The 27,097-nt window shown below is 44.6% G+C and overlaps 1 protein-coding gene across 7 annotated transcripts in view; it reads right to left on the bottom strand.

Annotated features, from left to right (window-relative positions):
- Positions 1-27,097, bottom strand: part of LOC139540774 (rab GTPase-activating protein 1-like) — a 181,494-nt gene that overhangs the window by 14,972 nt on the left and 139,425 nt on the right. For 5 of the 7 annotated variants that reach the window (XM_071344726.1, XM_071344729.1, XM_071344728.1 and 2 more), the window contains exons 17-19: positions 22,935-23,078; positions 20,552-20,593; positions 7,624-7,752 (exon numbers count right to left, since the gene is read on the bottom strand). In XM_071344726.1, coding sequence (XP_071200827.1) covers positions 7,624-7,752; positions 20,552-20,593; positions 22,935-23,078 — 315 coding nt within the window. Of the gene's footprint in view, positions 1-3,535; positions 3,874-7,623; positions 7,753-8,575; positions 10,685-20,551; positions 20,594-22,934; positions 23,079-27,097 lie in introns of those variants that run through there. The other 2 variants (XM_071344731.1, XM_071344732.1) reach the window with 2 other exon arrangements.

Here is a 27,097-nt window from a genome sequence, read left to right as displayed (position 1 = left end):
AATGCATTGAAATTCAATTCAGACATTTGTAAAAATCACCCTCGCTTTGGATTTTAGTTGATCAACTGACCCGAGCCGATGTGAAACACATGCTCTTTACCTGAGCCGAGCACAGTATTCTCTGCTATAGGCCTGACAGACTGTGTGCACTGGGGAAAATAGGCTAACTGTTGCATAATGGTGCCTAACCTGGCTGAAAACATTTTGATATCAAAATGACTGTCACTGCACTAGCTTAGGATTAAAAAACGGCCAAGTTAGGAAAACTGGGTTGTGTTTGAATTCGATGACCAGACAAACACACAAGAACGAAGATATACATGTGTTAATCGCAATTCAACGGCTCAGACACGAGACGTATGTTGCAGGGTCTACAGGAAATCACGGAGTACAAAAAGAAAACCAGCCATGTCACAGACACTGACGTACTGCTTACAGACAAACTAAACACCTTCTTTGCCCGCTTTGAGGACAATACAGTGCCTTTGTCGCAGCCCGCTAACAAGGACTGCACCTCCCCCCTTCTCCTTCTCTGTGGCTGACGCGAGCAAGACATCAGACTGTTAAACAGCAATCACTAACTCAGAGAGGCTGCTGCCTACATTAAGACCCAATCACTGGCCATTTAAATGGGGGCGGCAGGTAGCCTAGTGGTTAGAGCGTTGGACTAGTAATCGAAAGGTTGCAAGATCGAATCCGCGAGCTGACAAGGTAAAAATCTGTCGTTCTGAACAAGGCAGTTAACCCACTGTTCCTAGGCCGTCATTGAAAATAAGAATTTGTTCTTAACTGACTTGCCTAGTTAAATAAAGGTACAATTAAATAATAATTGGATCACTAGTCACTTTAAATAATGTATACATACCTTACATTACTCATATCATAAGTATATGCCGCTCATCCATATATTTATATGTACATATTCTCATTCACCCCTTTAGATTTGTGTGTATTAGATTGTTGTTGGGGAATTGTCAGATTACTTGTTAGATATTACTGCACTGTCGGAACTAGAAGCACAAGTATTTCGCTACACTCGCATTAACATCTGCTAACCATGTGTACGTGACCAATACAATTTGATTTGACATGCTGGGTGAAGAATAAGGTCTCCTTTGAGTCTGAAAATAACTCTGTAATTGAAACAATCTGACAATTGTAATTTGGTTAGCATCCTGAAATTTAGCTGACTGGAGAGAGGGAAAAGACTACTAGCAGTACACACTGAACCACTGAAATACACTGAGTATACCAAACACTAGGAACACCTCAAATTGAGTTGCACCCCCTTTTGCCCTCAGAACAGCCTCAATTTGTCGGGCATGAAGGTTCCACCGGGATGCTGGCCCATGTTGACTCCAATGCTTCCAGCAGTCGTGGGAAGTTGGCTGGATGTCCTTTCGGTGGTGTACCATTCTTTATACACACGGAATACTGTTGAGTTTGAAAAACCCAGCTGCGCCTGGCGCCTAGTACCATAACCCAGTCAAAGGCACTTAAATATTTTGTCTTGCCAATTCACCCTCAATGGCACACACACAATCCATGTCTCAATTGTCTCAAGGCTTAGCAATCTTTTTTTCTATAACCTGTCAGTAAGGGATCATCGATTTCACCTGGATTCACCTGGTCAGTCTATGTCATGGAAAGAACAGGTGTTTTTAATGTTTTGTATACTCAGTGTGTATCTATAATTACAATGCAAATTCAAACTGCATTTCAGTGCATCAACTCATACCAGGGTTTCCGTTAGCTGGTAAATTCTGGCTTTTGGCCGATAAAATAAATTAAGAGTCGATAAATAAAATTGTAGCTGGCCAAATTGTCCAAGGCTACCTACCATACACCCAGATCTCGCGCTTCAGTACCATTCTCTCACTCCTTGTGCGCTGTCTTACGTGCATGCGCTGGCTGCTAAGGCAAGAGAGAGAGAGCGAGTGGAGCCTTGGCTACTGTCGATTGCGAAAATGGAGGCCTTTTTAATTGAAGTAAAACAAAAGTTAGAAAGTATGCCTATAGTGAAAAGCCTAAAAATGGGTTGTCCTTCGTATGGACAATTCTTACTATTGTAATGGATTAAGATGAGAAGAACATTGACGCGGCCAAATGCAGGCTACTGTTAAACTCGCTATTCAGGTAGGATGCAATTTTGTAACTTTCAGTTATGAATTTTTTCGCATTTAGAAACATTTGTTTTATCATTATTCTTATTATTGTATATCATTGTTAGCCTACTTATTAATCAAAACCAGTTCTTTAAATATGCAAAACCTGGTGTGATTAATTCTGTTGAGTCATTTTCATTGGCTAAATTGAGTTTGATCTTTGTGTGCTCCGTATTTAGTTTAAATTAAATAAATGTCCTCATCCTATCGCTGTCATGTGTTAGATACGGTAGAAACTAGCCTTGATTGGTAATTGCTGCAATATAACTTAATCAAAACTTTTGGGAATATTTAAACCAGTGCACAAGTGTTTTGTTTCATTCTGTTGAGCCATTTTCTTTGGCCAAATTAAGTTCCGACTGTAATGTTGTGTCTGCCGCAATATAATATCATGTTTGCATTTCCCCAATGGCTTGACTTACTTTTGATATTACCCAAAAGTTCAGAAATGTTTGTGAAGGTTTGGTGTGGCTATAAGCCTATTAGGGCCTATGATATAAAGGCTGTGCGCACTGGCGCTCCAAATGACTCCGACATTTGAACTTGAGGTGAGGAAGAACGTTTTAGGCCTACCAGAGCTCCTCCTATAATCTACAAAAAATAATGCTTAGCTTTACAAAAAGATATTAGGATCGAAAATGAACTATTTAACCTCCTGTACGCCTATCTCTCTATAGCAGACACAGTAGCCTATCTTACAAGGATAAAGAAATATATGTTGGTGTTGTAGCATGCCACAGGCACATTTCTATTACTCTCTCCCTGGGGCTAGGCTTAAGCTTCTCTTACACTTGTTAAAATATTAATACCATACAGTGGACTCCTAAGCCTATAGGCCTATACTGTATGCATGCAATGCCCTGATGCATTTAGTGCTCAAATCCCTGACAGCTGAACCATGCGGTGCAAAATTTATGTTTTAGGAAATTAAAAACCAACAAAACATTAGGCTATAAAGTTTTTCATACGCTACACATCGAAACACAAGGTGTTTTTTGTCATTTGTTACTGGCTGTTTCTAAGGTCACATAAATTTGATTGCGATGGCGGACACCCTAATGGATTACGCACCCACTGAATATGGATGACCGGGAAATATCTCAAATGTCCGATAAAATAAAATCTTCCCGGTCACTTGTCCTGCGCCAAATTTTGATTGCCTGACTGACACACACACTACAATCTACACTGTATTATACAAGCCAGCAGATAAAATGATACAAAGTGTTCTTGTTGTGGCACAAACAAGCAGTGTTTCCTTCAGCGGTTCTTAGGAAGTCAAAGTGCAGTCAGAAGTGAAGACGGTTGAGGCTGGCAGAAGTAGCCAGGACTGAGGAGTGACTTAGACTCAGACTTAACCAAACACCTACCACAGGTTTGCGAGGCTTGGAGTGGGCCACCAGGCTAACCAGGATATCCTCCTCATAGATCTGGTTGATGACGTGGGCATCATACGCCACTGTGATGGAGATCTCTTCCATCATCTTGACACAGGATAGTAGTCAGCTCCACAGGTGGGGGAAGAAGGCGAGGAGTGGAGGGGTGGAGGAGAGCAGTAGAGGCAACAGGTCAGTCAGAGAGCCTGAGGAGTGACTGGCCTCTTTCACTGTCCCTCAGGGTACAAGCCACACCCCTAAAGGAGGGCGGGATGGAGTGAGGTAGGAGAGAGTAAGGGAGGATCCCTGCATAACAACACCTCTCTCTCTCTCTCTCTCTCTCTCTCTCTCTCTCTCTCTCTCTCTCTCTCTCTCTCTCTCTCTCTCTCTCTCTCTCTCTCTCTCTCTCTCTCTCTCTCTCTCTCTCTCTCTCTCTCTCTCTCTCTCTCTCTCTCTCTCTCTCTCTCTCTCTCTCTCTCTCTCTCTCTCTCTCTCTCTCTCTCTCTCTCTCTCTCTCTCTCTCTCTCTCTCTCTCTCTCTCTCTCTCTCTCTCTCTCTCTCTCTCTCTCTCTCTCTCATAATTGGTATTCTCAAGCGTGTTAAGAGGATGCTAGTGTGTCTTTCGTTCACCCCCTCTTCCTCAGAACCGCCAGGCTGCTATTTCTCTTCCTTCTTTCTTCCTTTCCTCCATTTCTTTGTCCTGAGATCCGCTCCTCTCAGGTTGCGCTCAGGGTATTATTTTCACCTCCCTTCGGTCTTGGTAAGATAGTCTGGTTTAGTCACACTCCTACTCAACTACACACACACTTCAACTGTATGTTCTAGCGTATGTATCTGTGAGAAAGTGTTGGAACTGTCCGACCGACCACAATGACTCGACGTGTTAAGTGCCACTGCAGTCCGCACACATCACACAGAGTTTTGTGTCCTCAAAAAAACAAACAGAAGAAAAATAAAAAACAAAATTATGAACAAAAAAAATAAAAAATTTGCTAATTTGATGGCTATAATTTAAAAAAAACTTCCAAAGTTGAGGCTACATTGCCTGCAGCCTGGCTCCTCAGGACCCAACTGTTCACTTCAGATCCTCCTGGGGCTTTGCCTAGCTAACTTTCAGGAGATCTCCCTGGTGTGGAAAGGCACTGTACACGTTCTCCTCCTCCCCTTCCTTCTCTCAAGGGAGTAGCATTCTGAGTAACCGCTCTTTCTCTTCCCCTCTCTCTTGTCACTTCTTCCACTGGTGAAACAGCTGAACCTGAAACTTTCTCCCAGAGGAATTTTGAAAGCAGGCAGAAGAAATGTAATAACCGCAACTAGATTAATCAATCAAATCAAGCGCCTTCAGTGGGTATCCCGAGTTGGTTTTGAATGGACTTTAATGCTAGGCCTTTCAAGACCTTTTTATGTCTTCTTTTTGTCCTGGAACTGTCTTGAAGTTTCCTCAATGTTGTCCTTGGAGTGTTAGGGCTGTGAAATTCAAATTCCACCCCATAATCCTGTGGGGTTGTTACTCGTAGAATGCTTCACTCCCCAACTAGCAGGTGATCAACTTGACTCCTAAGCTGCTTAGCAGTCAAGTTGATCCGCTTTAGACATCAACAAAAAAATGAAAGGACAAAGTAAAGTGAACAGGCAAGCTAGCTTTCCTTTTGTTGGCTCTCGTGGACATATTAATGAGGTGTATCAGCTGATTCAACGCAGAGCTTGATGAAGTGCAGTTCCATTGACAGGGTATGATGGTTGTGGTCGCCGGGAGACACTGTGCTTCCAATGACACCAAATTCTGTAATGAAATTATCTTTCTCTCTCTCACTCACTCACTCACTCCATGAGCTTGTCTCCTGAGAGCGGTGAACACACACGCGGGCACAGGACAGACACACACACACCTTCCACAGAATCTGTTTTCGTTCCACAAAAATATGAAATAGGTTTGAAAAAAACATGTTCAAAAAGGACAAGATGCAAAAATAGAGTGGATAATTCTGGAGCCTCTTCTCGGTCAAAACACCTCAGGCACAATGTCACTTCAGAAGAAAATGAAGGGAGGAATTGAAATCCCAGGATGAGAGGGCTACTGCTGTGGCTCGTTTCTCTCTCTCTCACACACTCTGTAAGTTAATTCTCTCTTGCTGGATGCGTTTTGATCAGGCAATTCATTCATGCCCCAGAGTCTTGGAAAGTCCCCTGTATTCCGAAGCAGACTCCAGATCAGTTCTAACAGCCAGTCAATCAGAGGGTCCTATTACACGTTTTAGCTCCCAAGAGACTTGACGGCCCACCGCAATCACAGTCGAGAATGTCTTTTAGAAGCTAGTCGATTTGATATCTTCCGCTTTGGTTCAAATGGTCGAAGCTAAACCAAAACAAACAGCCTTGCAAGCTCAGAGTGCAGGCTGGCTTCACGTTGTGTCTTCAGTCTTGCAGCAGTGTGTGTGTGTGTGTGTGTGTGTGTGTGTGTGTGTGTGTGTGTGTGTGTGAAAGACAGAGTCACAGAACACAGGAGTAGGCCGAGCCAGGTAAAGTCTCTCTCTCGTTGCACAGTTCATCCAGAATCAAACACTGATGCTGGTCGAAAAAGAGCAGAGACAGACTGTCTGGCCCGAATCAAAACGAAAGAGATTAGGAGTTGTCCTCCATTTCCTTCTCCTACTCCTGCTGACTCACCTGTCCAGCTCACCTTGTGCACGTCTGTCATTGTAAGGCCCGCCTTCTTGCTCTAGCTCTCTCCCAGACTCTCTATCATGGTCCTAGAGCCTGCCTGCCTCAAACCATCCTCTGGACTCGCATGACGGTGTCGGAGGACGGGCTCATAGTAATGGCTGGAACGGAAATAAATGGAATGGTAATTGAACTCATCAAAACACGTGGTTTCCATGTGTTTGATACCCTTCACTCCATTCCAGCCACCGTTTTGAGTCGTCCTCCTCCTCCTCTCAGCAGCCTCCTGCGGTACGTGTGTTTTACATGATGTCTAGTATGTGAGAAGGTGACGTAATATCACTCAAACATTTTAGTTGAAAGCAGAACATTTAGCAGATCATTTTCTTCCTGGAACTTTCAGAGATAAGCTTGTGCAACAAAAATAATTGCATAATAACATATGCAGAGTGTCTACACTCAGGATATCCTGTGGTTAGAAATACACAGGAGAGAGGGGGGGTGAGAGAGAGGATATATATACAGGATGGGTGGAGATGGAGAGAATTAGCTCTTCCATTTCGCTCTTCTTCCTTCCTGTGAGAGTACAAATACCCTTGCCTTCTGGTTTGCCACCTATACACAGTTGCGAAGCGAGCACACACACACTAACGGGAGCTGCTGCGTAAATCAAAATCACATTTTACTTGTCACATGCGCCGAATACAACGGGTGTAGACCTTACCGTGAAATGCTTACTTACGAGCCCTTTAAGCAACAATGCAGAGTTTAAAAAAAGTAAGAAACATTTGCCAAATAAACTAAAGGAAAAATAGTAAAACAAAATAACGAAGCTATATACAGGTGGTACACCGGTACCGGTAGGGGTAAAGTGACTATGCATAGATAATAAACAGAGAGAGTAGCAGCAGTGTATGTGAAGAGTGTGAAGGAATGTGAATGTATGTGTGTGTGTGTGTGGCGTCAATATGCATGTGTGTTTTGTGTGTGTGGGTGTCTTGAGCCTGTCATCTCTGTGTGCAGGCAGGTAGCCTTGGGCCACTGGGGCCTCCTCCTGACCTCAGCACATTCCCCAAATACCACAGACCTCATTATATTCTCCGTGTGGGAGGATGTAGGTACAGTTTACAATTACAACCACACACAGACAGGCTGCGGATGTGGTGTGCCCCGTGATATAGAAGATAAAGGAAAAAAGTTCACAAGGAATCATCATCATCTGTTCGGCTCTGACAGCAAACCTGGCTGAGTAGTCAGACTGGCCTAGTCAACTAGGCTGAACAATTCCACATCTATGAAAATAAAAACCGGATTTCGCACAGTAGGACGCATAAGCTTCTGAGCAGAGCTCAATTTTGGACCAGTGGTCGGTGCAGTGTGTGCATTGCAGGGGAACGGAAAACCGAATAAATTGTTCCTACCTTGATGCTACAGGCCTGTTCCATGAGCCTGCGAGCGTTCTCCGCAGCCCGGTAGCGCTTCGGCAGCTGGACCCTAAAGAACTTCAGTGCTCCCTCAAAGTCAGCCTGGAGCAAGTCTTCCTTAGACGTCTGTGGGGAAAAGACAAGAAGAGAAGCTCAGCCAATAGAACAGGGTATATATAGTATCCATTACTTTAAATCTGCTTTGTGTTTGGCCCAAACTGTGCACCTGTTTATTATAGAGGGTATTGAAAAGGTAAAGCAAAGGCTTTTATTTTTTATTTAACTAGGCAAGTCAGTTAAGAACAAAATCTTTATTTACAATGACGGCCTACCCCGGCCAAACCCTAACCCGGACGACGCTGGGCCAATTGTGCGCCGCCCTATGGGACTCCCAATCACGGCCGGTTGTGATACAGCCTGGAATCGAACCAGGGTCTGTAGTGAATGCAGTGCCTTAGACCGCTGCGCCACTCGGGAGCATTGAAGAAGGAATAAGACATTGCGGTATAGTATGATGTTGCAGTATTTTTTGTTTTGCACCCAGAACAAGTTTAGCTCCCTGCACAACAGAAAGTCTGAAAACATGACACTATAATATCAAACTCTGTCTGTAATAGTAGTATTTTGCAATAATAGTACTTTGATCCAACATATCGGTTAGTGTCACATGCCAACAGAGTTAGAACAGGTTGACTACCATGGCAATAACTAATAGCGCCACCCGTTGGCATTCCGATGCATTGTCATAACGATAATCCAAAATTAGACTCACACAGCCCAAGTTATTCAACAATATAAGCAATTCAACAATATAAATACATTATGAAAGCATTTTGAAACATAACTGCATTGAGAAAAAGGTTTACGCCTGCAGTAGCCCTCGGCAGGGTAAGATTGTCCACCCACCCACCGCCCACCTATCCTGTCTCAGTCCCTGTCCCAGTCTCACCGCCAGTAGTCGGGGAACGAAGAGGCGGTGGCCCATCCCCAGGAGCCCCATCACCTTACAGACAGAGTCCGTCTCCCCAGCCTTCTCCTCCGCTGAACCCCCTTCCTCTGCCCCACAACTGCCCTTCCGCACCGCTGGCGTCATCACCGAGGGTGAGGGTGGGGTGGTGGGGGAAATGGAGGGAGAGGAGGGCGGAGAGCGAGAGGGGGAGGGAGGATCCCGCTCTGGGGCCAGGGTGGCCAGGGTGCAGGGCGACTCCAGCGTGCAGTCCGAAAGCGTGGACGTAGCCGGGACAAGTTCGTATCAGGGTCAGTCAACCCGGGCAAAAACTTGAGGTCAGAGTCCAGCAAAGATGTTTTTCTTTGGCTGTTTAGCAATGCAAACTTTACAAATGACAGCGGTGATCTTCAGGGGAAAATAACAGGTCGATCATTCCGGGCAGTGACACACAGTGACGTGTTGGATGGGAGCTTCTCTCAATAGACTGTCATCCCCAATAATAATAATTCAAACTCGGCAAAAATAGACCATAAACACAATTATTTTCAAAAGGTAGAGAGGATCCAGCGGGTTTGAGCAGCATAGAGAATCAGTAAGTTTGTTTGGTTCATCGTGTCCATTCAGTAAGCACCACTGTCAGAGAGCCGACACAGCCCCTAGGCCAGATAACACTATAGTCCCTACCTCACAACTGACCAGAGCATCCAGCATAGCGTAGATATGGGGTGCTATCACAGTGATATAGCCAAAGAAATATTACACAGTCACAGTTCTGGATACCGATCCTGTTTCACACTGCTTTTTCCACCGAAATTCTAAATATGGGCATGCCGTTGCCTAGCAGCAAAACAGACGGCACGCGGTTAGTCGTTTAAACAGACGACAGGTGATGAGTCTTCCACTTATTCTCCTCCACTCTCCTCCTTCAAAGAGAAGAGAATCCCTCTCTCACAACCAAGCCCCTATGCCCAGGACTTCGCATAAATGAGAAAAGACATCAAAGAAATCAGGGTACTTTTATATCACCAGTCCTGGGGTAACGATAAATACATACAGGCCACAGCAGGCAAAGTAGATGGATTGAGTTTGCTTCAAAAATCCATCTTTAAAAATCCCTTCCAAATGATGTTGTCCCTTTACACCCGAGCGGTCCTTTCTGATGTAAAACACTTCGGAAGCTGAGGGGAGGAAGAGACTAAATCTTGTTATGTTTAAGTGTGTTTCTATCAGTCACACAGCCTTAGGCAGAAGCTGCTTCTGTCCCGAATGTGACGTCTTGGAGCCGCGTGTGCACAGCTGAACGGTCCTCGTGGTGACTCAAGAGTCAGAGAGGAAACAGACGTGGTGCTGGAGATCACATTAGATCAGGGAGAGGCAGAGGCGAGAGGATGGCTCTGGCAGTGAGCTTAAGCAGGACACTGGGCAGACAAGCCTGTGTGGGTCTCTCTTCTTCAGGAAATCCTTCACTTCCACAGAGGAGCACTGAAACAGTCCCTGCCCTCTGTTCGCAGAAACAGCAAGGCTTCAAAAAAGGGACTCCTTCACCTAAGAACTCCAGCAGAGTAGACTTTCCTAACAAAACACAGCCAGGGTAGAATACCTTCCGGTCAAAGTAAAGGTTTACTTCCAGGTCCTTTGCAGAACAGGAGGGTCCATTTGCTGTGTCCAAAGCCTCTGCCAAACAGGAGTGCAGAGGACCCCTGGAGCCACAGGTCAGGTCACGGATAGGCGAGGCAGGCGGAGAAGCAAACCACGCTAGTGCTCCCTCCTCCCTCCTATAGCACTCACCACCTAAAAGGCCTGCAATGCTAACAGCTAATGGCTAACCCTGCTGCTCGTGCTGCTCCAATGCAGAAGTCTGGTCTGGGGCTGGGCGGGCGGACGGCTAAGCATGCGCGCAAAACACGGAGGGAGAGAGACATGGAGCATGTGACCGAAACACTGAGGCGGAGAGGTGCTAGAAGACGAGGGGGAGTAGAGAGGGAAGGAGGACAGGAGGAGGGGAGGAGGGAAGGGGAGTGAGAGAGGGGTCTGTGGGTTGATGCATTCGTGGTAGACATCACTGAAAACAAATGTAACGGGGCCTCCCCCCTTTTCAGCACTGCTGTTAATGGCTAACCGCTAACAGATGCTACTGCCGCTGCTGTGCGCTCCAAATGGACTACGGCAGACAGGCAGGGGAGGGCAAGTGCACAGAGGGAGGGGGGAGAGAGGGAGGCCTCAGGGGGGAGAATGCCGTCATACCTGACCAATAGAAAAGAGTCAGTGGAACCCCTTTACTCTACCCACGCCCTCAAATATACACTTTTATCGCCATCCTCATGGTATCTCCCTTTTTCATATACAATCTCTCACACACACAGACACAAACACACGTTATTGGCATGAAAGCACTACTCTGCTGTTGCCGGAGGCTTTGTAAAATCAAACAGACTGTAATAGGGGTATCATCCCAGAGGAGAGACTGTGTAGAGACAGTGTATCAGCTCAAACAGAAGGAGCTACGACCATAGCCCTCCCAGTAGCTGCTAGTTCACGTCACACATGCTTTCTTCCCACAAAGCACTTTCTCTTTCATCTCCCTCTCTCTCTTCTGTTGTCTTTTCCTCTATCACTCTCTCCCTCGCTCTCTCTTTTATTGCTCTCATTAATAGCGAAGACATCCACCTCTCCATCACTCCCTCTCTAAATGTCCCTTTCCACCCGAGGGTGTGATGTAGTGTGAAGAGAAGGATACAGTAGGTTTCTGTGGACCTGACTGTTATCCTCACTGAAACCCATTTCCCCTCTGAGTGATTCAACGGAATCACATGGGAAAGTCACATTCGCAGTGCAATCATGACGAGCTAAGAAAATCGAATTCAAACAAGCCACTCTAGCTTTATTTGCAGGTTTAATGGCAAGGTTTTCAAATAGAGACCATTGTACATTCCAAAATCATTTACATAGTCCATCTTAAAAAAACGGAACAATGTCCAACCAATGGAGTGTCAACATACACGCAACCTGCATCCGTCAGAAATAGCAGAGCATTCGCAGCACTCTGATACAAAGGGGAGATTGGTCTTCGCGATGCCCTGGCACTACGGTGTTGAATCAAAGGAGAAACGCAGCACCATGCATCCCTACATGCTCCTTGATTGTAGAACAACATTGTGCAGCATCAACTTGGCCTAAATCGCAGTGAAATATTGCCAATTGAAATCAATGTGACCCCCTTAAGATCCCGGCATGATACGGATAGCTCGGCAATGCCATTCCTATCCCAACACTCGTGGTGGCATCAAAACAAGTAGAGTGATAGCATCATAAACGGATCTGCTAACAATATAGTATTTAGCCGATTTAGCGCATCATTCGATATCCTGATTTGTTGTTTCATTGTATTTCGCCACTATAGTTGAAGCGGAACAAAATGTACAAAAAATAATAATATTTCATTGTTCGTAAAATGTAATGAGATTGATACTAGATTCATGATATTATCTAAGCTTCATAAAACACTTTTATTCAGAGCATGTGGCAGGAAATGTTAAAATGTTTTGCACTGGAAAACTACAAATATTGTTTGGATATTATATACAGGTTAGTTGAGGGGTGAAGTGAATATGCATAGGTATTAAACAGCAAGTAGCACCACTGTAAAAAAACGAATGGGGGGGTCAATGTAAATAGTCTGGGTGATAAAATGGTGTTGTCGTGCCCTCTTCACGATAGTCTTGGTGTGCTTAGACCATAACAGTTTGTTGGTGATGTGGACACCAAGGAAACTGAAATTCTCTGCCCCCTTTTCCAATAGTTCACGATCAGCTCCTTCGTCTTGATCACGTTGAGGGAGAGATTGTTGTCCTGGCACCACACTGCCAGGTCTCTGACCTCCTCCCTATAGGCTGTCTCATCTCACTGTTATGTCGTCAGGAAACGTAATGGTGTTGGAGTCGTGCTTGGCCACGCAGTCGTGGGTGAACAGGGAGTACAGGAGGGAACTAAGCATGCAACCCTGAGGGCCCCCGTGTTGAGGACCTGCGTGGCAGATGTGTTGCTGCCTACCTTTACCACCTGGGGTCGGCCCATCAGGAAGTCCAAGATCCAGTTGCAGAGGGCGGTGTTAAGTCCCAGGGTCCATAGCTTAGTGATGAGCTTAGTGGGTACTATGGTGTTGAACGCTGAGCTGTATTCAATGAACAGCATTCTCACATAGATGTCCCTTTTGTCCAAGTGGGAAAGGGCAGTGTGGAGTGCGATTGAGATAGCGTCATCGGTGGATCTGTTGGGGCGGTATGCGAATTGGAGTGGGTTTAGGGTTTCTGGGCTGATGGTGTTGATGTGAGCCATGACCAGCCTTTCAAAGCACTTCATGGCTACTGACGTGAGTGCTACGGGGCGGTAGTCATTTAGGCAGGTTACCTTCACTTTCTTGGGCACAGGGACTATGGTGGTCTGCTTGAAAAATGTAGGTATTACAGACTAGGTCAGGGAGAGGTTGAAAATGTCAGTGAAGACAGTTGGCCCGCGCATGCTCTGAGTACCCGTCCTGGTAATCTGTCTGGCCCCGCGGCCTTGTGAATGTCGACGACCTGTTTATAGGTCTTGCTAACATCGGCTTCGGAGAGTGTAATCACACAGTCATCCGGAACAGCTGGTGCTCTCATGCATGCTTCAGTGATGCTTGCCTCGAAGCAAGCATAAAAAATGGATTTTTGCTCGTCTAGTAGGCTCGCGTTACTGGGCAGACTAGTGGCTGGGTTTCCCTTTGCAGACCGTAATAGTTTGCAAGCCCTGCCACATCGTTGAGCATCAGAGCCGGTGTAGAAGGATTCAATCTTAGTCCTGTATTGACGCTTTGCCTGTTTGATGGTTTATCTGAGGCAAAGCAGGATTTCTTATAAGCGTCCGGATTGGTGTCCCGCTCCTTGAAAGCGGCAGCTCTAGCCTTTAGCTCAGTGTGGATGTTGCCTTTAGTTTTTGCTTGTAAGCAGGAATCAGGGGGATAGAATTATGGTCAGATTTGTCAAATGTAGGGCGAGGGAGAGCTTTGTATGTGTCTCTGTGTGTGGAGTAAAAGTGGTCAAGTTTCTTTTTCTCCTATGGTTGCACGTGTTATGCTTGTAGAAATGAGGTAAATTGGTTAAAGTTCCCGGCCACTAGGAGTGTCACTTCTGGATGAGCATTTATTTGTTTGCTTATGGCCTTATACAGCTCGTTAAGTGCGATCTTAGTACCAGCATCAGTTTTGGTGGTAAATATACGGCTACTAAAAATATAAATGAATACTCTCTTGGTAGATAGTGTGGTCTACAGCTTATTATGAGGTACTCTACCTCAGGCGAGCAATACCATGAGACTTCCTTAATATTAGACATCGTGCAACAGCTGTTATCGACAAATAGACACACACCCACCGTCTTCCAAGACGTAGATGTTCTGTCCTGCCGATGCACGGAAAACCCAGCCAACTGTATATTATCTGTGTCGTCGTTCAGCCACGACTTGGTGAAACATAAGATATTACAGTTTTTAATGTTCCGTTGGTAAGATAGTCTTGAACGGAGATCATCCAGTTAATTCTCCAGTGATTGCACGTTGGCCAATAGAACGGATGGTAGAGGCAGGTTACCCACTCGCCGACAAATTCTCACAAGGCACCCCGATCTCTGCCCCCTGTATTTCTGTCTGTTCTTCACACAAATGACGGGGATTTGGGCCTGGTCTTGGAGGAGCAGTATATCATTTGCGTCGGACACATTAAAGAAAAAATATCCGTCCAGTTCGAGGTGAGTAATCGCTGTTCTGATATCCAGAAGCTCTTTTCGGTCAAAAAAGACATTAGCAGCAATATTATGTACAAAATAAGTTGCAATGCAAAAAAACACACAAAATAGCACAGTTGGTTAGGAGCCCATAAAAAGGCAGCCATCCCCTCCGGCGCCATAGTACTATTTAACAGGTGGAGATAGGTGGGATGGGCTGTGAGTAGCTGGGATTAAAAGCTAGACAGGACCCAAAACACCATATATCATGTACAGCTGAAGTCGGAAGTTTACATACACTTAGGTTGGAGTCATTAAAACTCGTTTTTCAACCACTCCACAAATTTCTTGTTAACAAACTATAGTTTTGGCAAGTCGGTTAGGACATCTACATTGTGCATGACAACTAATTGTTCCAACAATTGTTTACAGACAGATTATTTCACTTATAATTCACTGTATCACAATTCCAGTGGGTCAGAAGTTTATATACACTAAGTTGGCTGTGCTTTTAAATAGCTTTGAAAATTCCAGAAAATTATGTCATGGCTTTAGAAGCTTCTGATACATAATTTTAGTCAATTGGAGGTGTACCTGTGGATGTATTTCAAGGCCTACCTTCAAACTCAGTGCCTCTTTGCTTGACATCATGGGAAAATCAAAAGACCTGTACAAAAAATTGTAGACCTCCACAAGTCTGGTTCATCCTTGGGAGCAATTTCCAAATGCCTGAAGGTACCATGTTCATCTGAACAAACAATAGTGCGCAAGTATAAACACCATGGGACCACGCAGCCGTCATACCGCTCAGGAAGGAGACGCATTCTGTCTCCTAGAGATGAACGTACTTTGCTGTGAAAAGTGCAAATCAATCCAATGAACAACAGCAAAATACCTTGTAAAGATACTGGAGGAAACAGGTACAAAAGTATCTCTATCCACAGTAAAACGAGTCCTATATCGACATAACCTGAAAGGCCGATCAGCAAGGAAGAAGCCACTGCTCCAAAACCGCCACAAAAAAGCCAGAATACAGTTTGCAACTGCACATGGGACAAAGATCGTATTTTGGAGAAATGTCCTCTGGTCTGATGAAACAAAAATAGAACTGTTTGGCCATAATGACCATCATTATGTTTGCAAGACGAAGAACACCATCCCAACCGTGAAGCACGGGGGTGGCAGCATCATGTTGTGAGGCTGCTTTGCTGCAGGAGGGTCTGGTGCACTTCACAAAATGGATGGCATGAGGGAGGAAAATCATGAGGGAGGAAAATGATGTGGATATATTGAAGCAACATCTCAAGACATCAGTCAGGAAGTTAAAGCTTGGTCACAAATGGGTCTTCCAAATGGACAATGACCCCAAGCATACTTCCAAAGTTGGTGCAAAATGGCTTAAGGACAACAAAGTCAAGTTATTGGAGTGGCCATCACAAAGCCCTGACCTCAATTCTATAGAAAATTTGGGGCAGAACTGAAAAAGCATGTGCGAGCAAGGAGGCCTACAAACCTGACTCAGTTACACCAGCTCTGTCAGGAGGAATGGGCCAAAATTCACCCAACTTATTGTGGGAAGCTTTTGGAAGGCTACCAGAAACGTTTCACCCAAGTTAAACAATTTAAAGGCAATGCTACCAAATACTAATTGAGTGTATGTAAACTTCTGACCCACTGGGAATGTGATGAAAGAAATAAAAGCTGAAATAAATCATTCTCTCTACTATTATTCTGACATTTCACATTCTTAAAATAAAGTGGTAATCCTAACTGACCTAAGACAGGGAATTTTTACTAGGATTAAATGTCAGGAATTGTGGAAAAACTGAGTTTAAATGTATTTGGCTACGGTGTATGTAAACTTCCGACTTCAACTGTATATCGTATATGTCTGAGTACCTTTTAATGTGCAATGTGTATATCAAACAACATTTCTGTCACGTAATACTGTGTATAAAAGTACCATGTTTGTGAAATATTAGAATAATGTACAGTGCATTCAAGAAATATTCAGACCGCTTGACTTTTTCCACATTTCGTTACAGCCTTATTCTAAAATGTATTGAATTGTTTGTTTTTCTCATCAATTTACACACAATACCCCATGATGACAAAGCAAAAACAGTTAAAAATATAAAAAAATATTTTTTTGCAATTTAAAAATAAAACTGAAATATCACATTTACATAAGTATTGAGAAACTTGGTTTTTGCTCCGACATGCACTGTCAAATGTGGGACCTTATATAGACAGGTGTGTGCATTTTCCAATCATGTCCAATCAATTGAATTTACCACAGGTGGCCTCAAATCAAGTTGTGGAAACATCAAGGATGATCAAGGGGTTTCTAAAAACCTGTTTTTTCTTTGTCATTATGGGGTGTGTAGATTGATGAGGAAAATATTTTATTTTGTCAATTTTAGAATAAGGCAACAAAATGTGGAAAAAGTCCAGGGGTCTGAATATTTTCCCGAATGCATTGTCTACGTCTCATCTCCCCTCTGCAGTACAGTCTATGGACTGCAGAGGGAGACATATGCAAACTATTCCACTTTCTCACACCACATTCCTCCATATTCTAGCCAATTACATCATATACTGACTGACATAGCAGACACTCCTTCCATGCATTTACTCTGTACTCAACATTGCAGAAAAGGTTACTAAATAAGAGAGTGGTTGGGGATCCGTATCTTGAGTCTGATCTACCAATTAGTTAGGATTTGGGGCTGGTTGAACTGATCCTAGGTCTGTAGTTAAGAGCAACTTCTACCTTTGTTTAACTAGGCAAGTCAGTTCATAACAAATTCTTATTTACAATGACGGCCTAGGAACAGTGGGTTAACTGCCTTGTTCAGGGGCAGAACACCAGATTTTTACCTTGTCAGCTCGGGGATTCGATCTAGAAACCTTTCGGTTACTGGCCCAACGCTCTAACCACTATGCTACCTGCTGCCCCATATGAACCTTAGCACCGTGTCAATCTTGGAGGTCAAAAATCTTCTCAGAGTGCTGAGGTAGGATCAGGTCTTCTTTGAACACTGTGTTAACAAACCTCCAAACGAGCTTCAATGCCATACAACACTCCTTCCGTGGCCTCCAACTGCTCATAAACGCTAGTAAAACCAAATGCATGCTCTTCAACCGTTCGCTGCCTGCCCCCGCCCGCCCGACTAGCATCCCTACTCTGGACGGTTCTGACCTAGAATACGTGGACAACTACAAATACCTAGGTGTCTGTCTAGACTGTAAACTCTCCTTCCAAACTCATATCAAACATCTCCAATCCAAATTCTAATCTAGAATCGGCTTTCTATTTAGCAACAAAGCCTCCTTCACTCACGCCGCCAAACTTACCCTAGTAAAACTGACTATCCTACCGATCCTCGACTTCGGCGATGTCATTTACAAAATAGCTTCCAATACTCTACTCAGCAAATTGGATGTAGTCTATCACAGTGCCATCCGTTTTGTTACCAAAGCCCCTTATACCACCCACTACTGCGACCTGTATGCTCTAGTCGGCTGGCCCTCGCTACATATTCGTCGCCAGACCCACTGGCTCCAGGTCATCTATAAGTCTATGCTAGGTAAAGCTCCGCCTTATCTCAGCTCACTGGTCACGATAACACCCACCCGTAGCACACGCTCCTGCAGGTATAACTCACTGGTTATTGTTATTGACTGTATGCTTGTTTATTCCATGTGTAACTCTGTGTTGTTGTTTCTGTCGCACTGCTTTGCTTTATCTTGGCCAGGTCGCCTGTTAAATAAAGGTGAGAAAAAAAAAGAAGAAAAAAAAGGTCCCCCTGTCCATATAATCTTATTCATTGCGATCTAAAAGGCAAAATCCAATAAAATTGTATTTGTCACATGCTTGGTAAATAGGTGTAGATTCCCTTTTGAAATGCTTACGTACAGGCCCTTCCCAACAATGGAGAGAGAAAAATAGAGGAACAATAACGAGGAATAAATACACAATGAGTAACGATAACGTGGCTATATACAGGGGGTACCAGTACCGTGTAAAAGTGCAGGGGTACGAGTTAATTGAGGTAGACATGTACATATAGGTAGGGATAGAGTGACTAGGCAACAGGATAGATAATAAACGGTAGCAGCAGTGTATTGCATCATTTGACCGCATCGATAATGACCTAACCTGTGTCCCATAACGTACCTACATTCCATACAGAACCAGGCTAATAATGACTAAGCATCTTTCAAATTAGCATTATATATATATATATATACACACACACACACAAGTGCCAATTGAAAGCTACTTGCCCAAATGAAAATAATAGTGGCCTTTGGAAGCGGATGATGCGTGCATCATTTAAATGTTATCTTTAATTTGCGGGCTGAGCAAGTAGCCTATAATGACCTACCCTCCATACACAAATAATGACATTTTAACTTGCCAATATCATTATTGATTGTTTGGAGGGGAGAAGAACCTTTGCGCAATCTCAAAAATTGTATTTTTGTTAGCGATTTTGAACAGCCAGTTGTAGGGCCATATAAAATGTTCTAAGGCCACAGCAATGCTTAAACCAAATCAAGAGTCCACTTTTGAGGTCTGGGAACAATAAAATGGAGGGTATCGTTGACCTTTAATTCAACTGTGCACCTAGCAAGAGACGTTGTTTGGCTAGCAGTGTTTTTGTACTGTACAATGTAGGCTACATGTGATGGCAAAACTAATGCCCCACAATTGATAGAAATCATCTTGATTTCATTCTGCCAGGTAGGCCTACTTTGCAGTCAACATTTAATTGTGAAGTTTTTTTGGGGAAAGCCTTGAGAACTGTTCATTCAAATATCGCATGATGGCTAAATTGTGCATCCCAAAGATTCAACCAAGACTTCGGACTAAACATTTTGAATACCTGGTCTGCATACCCAATAATGTTTGAATACATTATCACTGGGAACCTAGCGACCAATAAGAAATTTGGTGTCGCGCTGCCAAGTCAAAGGGTCGCAAACAATGATCCCTCTAAACTGCTCACGGTCGCGCACTTCATACAGGACTGCCGCGCAGAAGTAATGCCATGCTGCACAGAGACGCAAGAGATTGAACTTCACTGAGTTCGCCCCATTAGTTTGCACCATATAGATCAACGTTTTTTTCTGTGAACGAATCAAGAGTATATCAACCCCTTTTCAATGCAACAAAACAAAAGTAACTTTGCAAGATTGAGTCTGTGATTTTGTTGTAGGCAGAACCAGACCGTAATGGAGTAGAATTCTATTGGTGGGGGTAACCCTCGTACGGTCTTTCAATCAGATCAGAGCGCAGAGCAACCCGTGTGCACATTTGTTGATATTCTTTGCTAGATAGCGAGTTATTAGGCCAGTTATAGATAAGTATAGTTCAGAAATGGAGAGTTACTGCTTCATACAAGAGCACAAAACGTGTAGGCTACATTTCAAGCTCGTTGAAAAGCCAGTCAGGTAAAAAGCTTATGTCTTAATTAAAGGGGCAATGTTGAATATTGAAACAGGCTTGAATATGAAAATAAGCCAATAGGCAGAGAGGTAACATTGTCTACTTCTCTGTATGGTAATTATTTTATTTTGTAAAGTGGTTTCTTGCATCATTCAACAGAATACAATGCAATTTACCCATGGTGTTACAGACCAAGTAAAAAAGCATTAATGTCAAGTCCTTCATAATGTAAAAACGTTTTTAAAAGTCTCATGCAATGTAGGCCTGCATGGAACACCACATATAGGCTACTATAGGCTATTTCATAGAAATCAAAAACTATTTCCATGTGAAAATGTTATTGGATTTGCTCCATTGGTTTTGTTGGCAGGCCTACTTATGCTCAAATAGCCTATTGGCTACTGTCTAAAACTGTAAGGGTACAGCCTCACTATTCACTGTAAACGCGTGCCGGAAGTTGCACAAAATCCTCACAACGTTCAAGTTTCCGCTCACAAGACCTAAACTTTGCTCAGTGCCCCCCCCCCCCCCGAAAATTACTGGGAACATTGGTCGCAAATGCCAGTGTTTTGGTCGCAGTTTTGAGCCCTGACTCAAAACACAGACTCCAGAGACTCTTTGTGAATACAGGCCCAGGTCTAGGTCTCTGAGTTGTGTGTGCTTCGTACAATACCATTACAGAATTTGTCTGTCATTTAAAAGAAAAGAAAAAATCCAAGGAATTGACTGGAACCCCAGTAAATTAACCAAAGTAAAGGAAGTCAATCACACCTTGAGAAGAGCCAGCGCCACATTGAAGATGATGTTCAGGCCCTGGGGAAGAGAAGAAGATGATTATATCGTTGATTGTCACAGGACATGTTCTCTAAACACACACAGAGAGAGAGAGAAAGAGCTCGGGCCGTCACCTAAACACATCCATCACACACCGGTGTAAGAAAAGGCATGGATCAAGGGTCATCTCATCGACTGTCTTCATATCAACGTCAACGGCGTTACCCTTTAATACGTCATGCCAATAAACCCGTAAATGTTAAGGTTTTCTTGTTATAGACTTAGTAAAGGTTCAAATGATCTTCAACATGAAAGACTCCTTCTAATAAAGACTTATGAAACTGCCGCGCAGCTTTCGTGTTAAGAGCTACGAAAAAGTCCACACTGAAAAACAATGACGTAATGATACTTGTGCCAGTGGAATGCATGTGTTGCTATCAACCCATCTATCTGACGTTGTACATTCATTCGTGATATTATATAGTCTGTATGTCTACACGCTAGACTGCCCTCTGGCGATAAAGAGGAAACGTTATGGTAACATTACACCTATGTTCATGGAAACGCCCACCGCTGAGGATGCAAAGGCACCCCCGATCGCCAGTACCGAGGGACACAATTGTCTTGAAGTGAAGCAAGACAGTCCCTCTCACAGACAGGTGGGGCTGCATCATGGCCACAGAGTGACAGGCAGATGGACAAATTAATGAATGACACACAGAGACAGAGCGAGAGGGGGGAGAGAGAAATTGTAAGAAGGAGTAAGAGACAAGTCACAGACTAACAGATAAAGACAGAAGGAGAAAGGAAGAGTGTGACAGAGAGTGAGAAAGAGGGAGAGAGCTAGCAAAAAAGAGGAGTGAGGCAGAGCAAGCGAAACAGAGAGGATGAGAGAGGATGAGAGAGGATGAGAGAGCGTGGATGCTGAAGTCAGCTCCGCATGGGAACACCTGTCTCCATCGCTCCGACACCCCGTTCACATGGCAACACTGGGCTAAAAATATCTCCCCTGCTCTATAAATAACTGAGGAAAGGGCCTCTCTTTCTCCCTCTCTTCCCCTCCCCTTCCATCTCTCACTTTCTTTCTCAAAAGGCTCTAGGTGGCGCTGGGGTGTCAGGGAGTCAGAGATAGAGGGCGGGAGTGTGGTGTGTGGACTGAGTGAGTGAGTGTGTGTGTGGAGTGCGTATGTGAGTGAGTGGGTGATTGTGTGAGTGAGTGGGTGATTGTGTGTGTGGAGTGAGTGAGTGTGTGTGTGTGAGAGAACACAGTCTCACATGCAGCGTGCCAAACTAAGCTGGAGTCAAACTGAGTCAGCAAGTGTGAGAGGTTTTAATGTAGAGGAGAAACACACAGTCAGGCGCACTTGCACACACACCTCACACGACACACACACCTTGAGGCACACAAACAAACAACTCGCACCACACACAGGCACGGATACATAGAGAGCGAGAGAGAGAGAGGTGTGGAGAAATGAAAGGGAAGACAACACATGAGCACACAATCAAAGGAGGAGAGAGAGAGAGAGCGAGAGAGAGAGAGAGAGAGAGCGAGCGAGAGAAAAAGGAGTGAAAAGTGACAATGACAACAAAGAAATCAGATCGAGGCATGGGTAAAGCCAAAAACAATAAGAAAGGGACACCACTTTAGAGAAAAACATATAGAAATAAAGAGAGACAGAGGTATGGAGATGGAGAGAAAGAGAAATATTAGAGGGAGGCAGAGAAGAGAGAGAAGCAGATACTCATCACACGGCTCAATGGCTGAGAAACGCCAAGGAAACTATTAATTGTTCTGCCCGGGGGCCGAGAGAGGGTGGGAGAGAAGGATGAAAGGAGAGAGGAGGAGAACAGGAAAAAGAGAGAATCACAGCGAGAGAGAGAGAGGGTGATGAAAAAGGGAGGAGAAGAAGTGAGACAATCACAGAGAAAGAGAGAAAGGTCACAGCGTCCCTTTTCTACTGTGGTACCAGGCCTACAGGAGGGCTGAGAAGAGAAGCAGGCAGAGAGTATACTACTATCTTGAAGGGCTTCTGGGGATTTTGATGGGGTCTATCGTGCTAGAATGGTGTTCTCACTTCTCATGGTCATTATTGCTCCAAAGGAGACATTGGCTGTAAGGAGGTACAAAAAGGCGGGTGAATAGTGAAGAGTTGTTCAAAGCCCAGGGTGGTCGATGGAAGGGTAAGTTCAGTGCTTACCAACAGCAGCTTGGGTTAGGAGTAAGGTTAGGGTGAGACCCAGTGTTGGGGTTAACAGTAGGGTTAAGGTAAGAGCCAGTGTTGAAGTTAGGACTTGGACCAGTATTGGGTAAGTGTTGGGGTTAGGCGTAGTGCTAAAATTACATTCAGTGTTGGGTCAACGTTGTCAAACTTCTTACCTCACACAGTAGCAGGTCGGTGATGTGGAAGACCATGCAGAGGGGGAACTTGGCGGTGAAGAGTGTGAGGAACCACTGAGACGCATACATGTGGGCCTCCAGGCTCAGCTCCTGGAAGTGAGACCACAGGTCTGGGAGCTGCTCCTAGAGATAGGAGGACAAGGAGAGAGTTCATTGCACAGTACCGAGTACACAAAACATTAAGAGCATGACAGACTGACCAGGTGAAAGCTACGATCCCTTATTGATGTCACTTGCTAAATCCACTTCGAATCAGTGTAGATGAAGGGGAGGAGACGGGTTAAAATATTTTTTTTAAAGCCTTGAGACAATTGAGACATGGATTGTGTATGTGTGCCATTCAGAGGGTGAATGGGCAAGACAAAAAGATTTAAGCGCTTTTGAACGGGGGTATGATAGTAGGTGCCAGGCACATCGATTTGTGTCAAGAACTGCAACACTGCTGGGTTTTTCACGCTCAACAGTTTCCCGTGTGTATCTAGAATGGTCCACCACCCAAAGGACATCCAGCTAATTTGACACAAAAATACTGTTGGAAGCATTGTGGTCAACATGGGCCAGCATTGAGGCTGTTCTGAGGGCAAAAGGGGGTATAAGTAAGAGTATATCACATAGAGAGGAAAAAGTACTATATGTCAGTCAATCAATCAATAAGAGAGAGAGCGAGAGAGATAAAGTTGGTCTTAAATGCCATGCCGAGCGTAGCTACGTCCGACTTTGGGATCAGATTTTAAACCTGATTTGATGCTTCATTATGATGGTTCCTAGGCAGCGCCAGTTACTAGGCTGTTACAGTCCTCGTGGCAGTTCTAAACTTTGCGAGGCATGTCACTTCTCCCATCACGTCGCAAAGACCAAGGTCCATCACTATGCATGCACGTTTTCTTAACCACACCTGGGTGTATCCATAACGAATGACCTGGATGTATCCATAACGAATGACCTGGATGTATCCATAACGAATGACCTGGATGGACCCATAACGAATGACCTGGATGGATCCGTAAAGAATGACCTGGATGGATCCATAAAGAATGAACTGGATGGACCCATAACGAATGACCTGGATGGATCCGTAAAGAATGACCTGGATGGATCCATAAAGAATGAACTGGATGGACCCATAAAGAATGACCTGGATGGATCCGTAAAGAATGAACTGGATGGATCCATAAAGAATGAACTGGATGGATCCATAAAGAATGACCTGGATGGATCCATAAAGAATGAACTGGATGAATCCATAACGAATGACCTGGATGTATCCATAACGAATGACCTGGATGGACCCATAACGAATGACCTGGATGGATCCGTAAAGAATGACCTGGATGGATCCATAAAGAATGAACTGGATGGACCCATAACGAATGACCTGGATGGATCCGTAAAGAATGACCTGGATGGATCCATAAAGAATGAACTGGATGGACCCATAACGAATGACCTGGATGGATCCGTAAAGAATGACCTGGATGGATCCATAAAGAATGAACTGGATGGATCCATAAAGAATGACCTGGATGGATCCATAAAGAATGAACTGGATGAATCCATAAAGAATGACCTGGATGGACCCATAAAGAATGAACTGGATGGATCCATAAAGAATGACCTGGATGGATCCATAAAGAATGACCTGGATGGATCCATAAAGAATGACCTGGATGGACCCATAAAGAATGACCTGGATGGATCCATAAAGAATGACCTGGATGGATCCATAAAGAATGACCTGGATGGATCCATAAAGAATGACCTGGATGGATCCATAAAGAATGACCTGGATGGATCCATAAAGAATGACCTGGATGGATCCATAAAGAATGACCTGGATGGACCCATAAAGAATGACCTGGATGGACCCATAAAGAATGACCTGGATGAATCCATAAAGAATGAACTGGATGAATCCATAAAGAATGAACTGGATGAATCCATAAAGAATGAACTGGATGAATCCATAAAGAATGAACTGGACGGATCCATAAAGAATGACCTGGATGAATCCATAAAGAATGAACTGGATGAATCCATAAAGAATGACCTGGATGGACCCATAAAGAATGACCTGGATGGATCCATAAAGAATGACCTGGATGGACCCATAAAGAATGACCTGGATGGACCCATAAAGAATGACCTGGATGGACCCATAAAGAATGAACTGGATGGACCCATAAAGAATGACCTGGATGAATCCATAAAGAATGACCTGGATGGATCCATAAAGAATGACCTGGATGGACCCATAAAGAATGACCTGGATGGACCCATAAAGAATGACCTGGATGGATCCTTGTCTAGTTTCCAAGATGGCGTAGCAGTCGGACGTGTGTTTTGTCTTGTCCCGTGTAAATAATCGTTTTCCTCGTTTTTCCCGTTTATATTTTAATCTCACTTTCCATCTACGGACTGAATATACTCTCCTGCAACCCCCAACACCCAATGTGGTACGGATCTGCTATTTTTATACTTTAGAACCGGAACCCCCATCAGAAGCTAGCCAGCTAACTAACTACTAGCTAGTTATCAGTTAGTCACTGCTAGTGGTCTTTACCGTTAACTCGGACACCAGCCAGCCTCAGCTTGGTCAATACATGCCAGTCTGCACAGCGCGATATCAACCCAGAGAATATCGGACTGCTTTTTCTCTACCAAATCTCCAGATTACTACCGCAAGCTCTGGACCTTTACACCGGATCAGATAGCTAGCTGCAATCTGAGTGGCTACTCCTGGCTAACGTCTCTGTCCCGAAGCAAGCAACAGTTAGCCTTGAGCTAGCCTCGAGCTAGGCCAATCTCCCGGCTAGCCGAAGAGGTCCTCCGGCTAATTCTTGTGCTACAATACATATTTTGCCAATTGGCCTGGACCTTTTTTTGCCGACACAGAGCCCTGCCAATCCATCACAACTGGTCTAAATCAGCTACAAGCTAATTTAGCCATTTTTTGCCGCTGCTAGCAGCTTTTACCTTCTGCACAGACACCAGCCCTGTTATTAGCCTGGATATTACTCACCAATTTACCAGCATCGGACTGTCTCTCGACAACAACGCCAGATTCCTGCCGTAATCCCTGAGCCACTACTTCTGATCCTCACAGCTAGCTTGCAGCTAGCGCAGCTAGCGCCACTGCCACGAAGCTAGCACCAGTTAGCAAACACAATTCTACAATTCACAACCTCTCTTTCGCCATCGCCATCCGGCTTGGATTCTCTGTCGACACGACCACGTCTGGTCTGCAGACGAATACCCCACCCGCTGTGCCCTCAACCGGCCTCCGTCTGAGCAGACCCCCTCCGTCTGAGCAGACCACCCCCCGGGCTACTAACTTTAAACGCCGCGTGCTAGCTTAGTGGAGGCCTCCCTGCTCCATCTACGGCTGCCCCCTGGACACTATGATCACTTGGCTACATAGCTGATGCCTGCTTGACTGTCCATTAATTCACGGTACTCCATTCTGTTTATTTGTGTTTTATCTGTCGGCTCTGTGCTTTAACTCAGGATCTGTGTGTAGTTAATCCGACCCTCTCTGCCTAGTCGTCGCCATTTTTACCTGTGGTTGCTGTGTTAGACTAGCACCCTGTTATTGCTGCTGTTATCTTACCTGTTGTTTTATCTAGCTCTCCCAATCAAGACCTGCAATCACTTTATGCCTTATTGTATGTCTCTCTCAAATATCAATATGCCTTGCATACTGTTGTTCAGGCTAGTTATCATTATCATTGTTTTGGTTTGCAATGGACCCCGTAGTTCCACTCTCCGTACCTCTGATACCTCCTTTGTCCCACCCCCCACACATGCGGTGACCTCACCCATTGAGACCAGCATGTCCAGAGATACAACCTCTCTTATCATCACCCAGTGCCTGGGCTTGCCTCCGCTGTACCCGTGCCCCACCATACCCCTGTCTGCACATTATGCCCAGAATCTATTCTACCACGCCCATAAATCTGCTCCTTTTATTCTTTGTCCCCAACGCTCTAGGCGACCAGTTTTGATAGCCTTTAGCCGCACCCTCATCCTACTACTCCTCTGTTCCTCGGGTGATGTGGAGGTAAACCCAGGCCCTGCATGTCCCCAGTCACCCTCATTTGTTGACTTCTGTGATCGAAAAAGCCTTGGCCTCATGCATGTCAACA

The sequence above is a fragment of the Salvelinus alpinus genome, chromosome 16 (assembly GCF_045679555.1).
Source record: "Salvelinus alpinus chromosome 16, SLU_Salpinus.1, whole genome shotgun sequence".
Lineage (NCBI taxonomy): Eukaryota > Metazoa > Chordata > Actinopteri > Salmoniformes > Salmonidae > Salvelinus > Salvelinus alpinus.
Note: the sequence above shows the minus strand (reverse complement) of the source record. Positions and strands in the feature narration are given on the sequence as shown.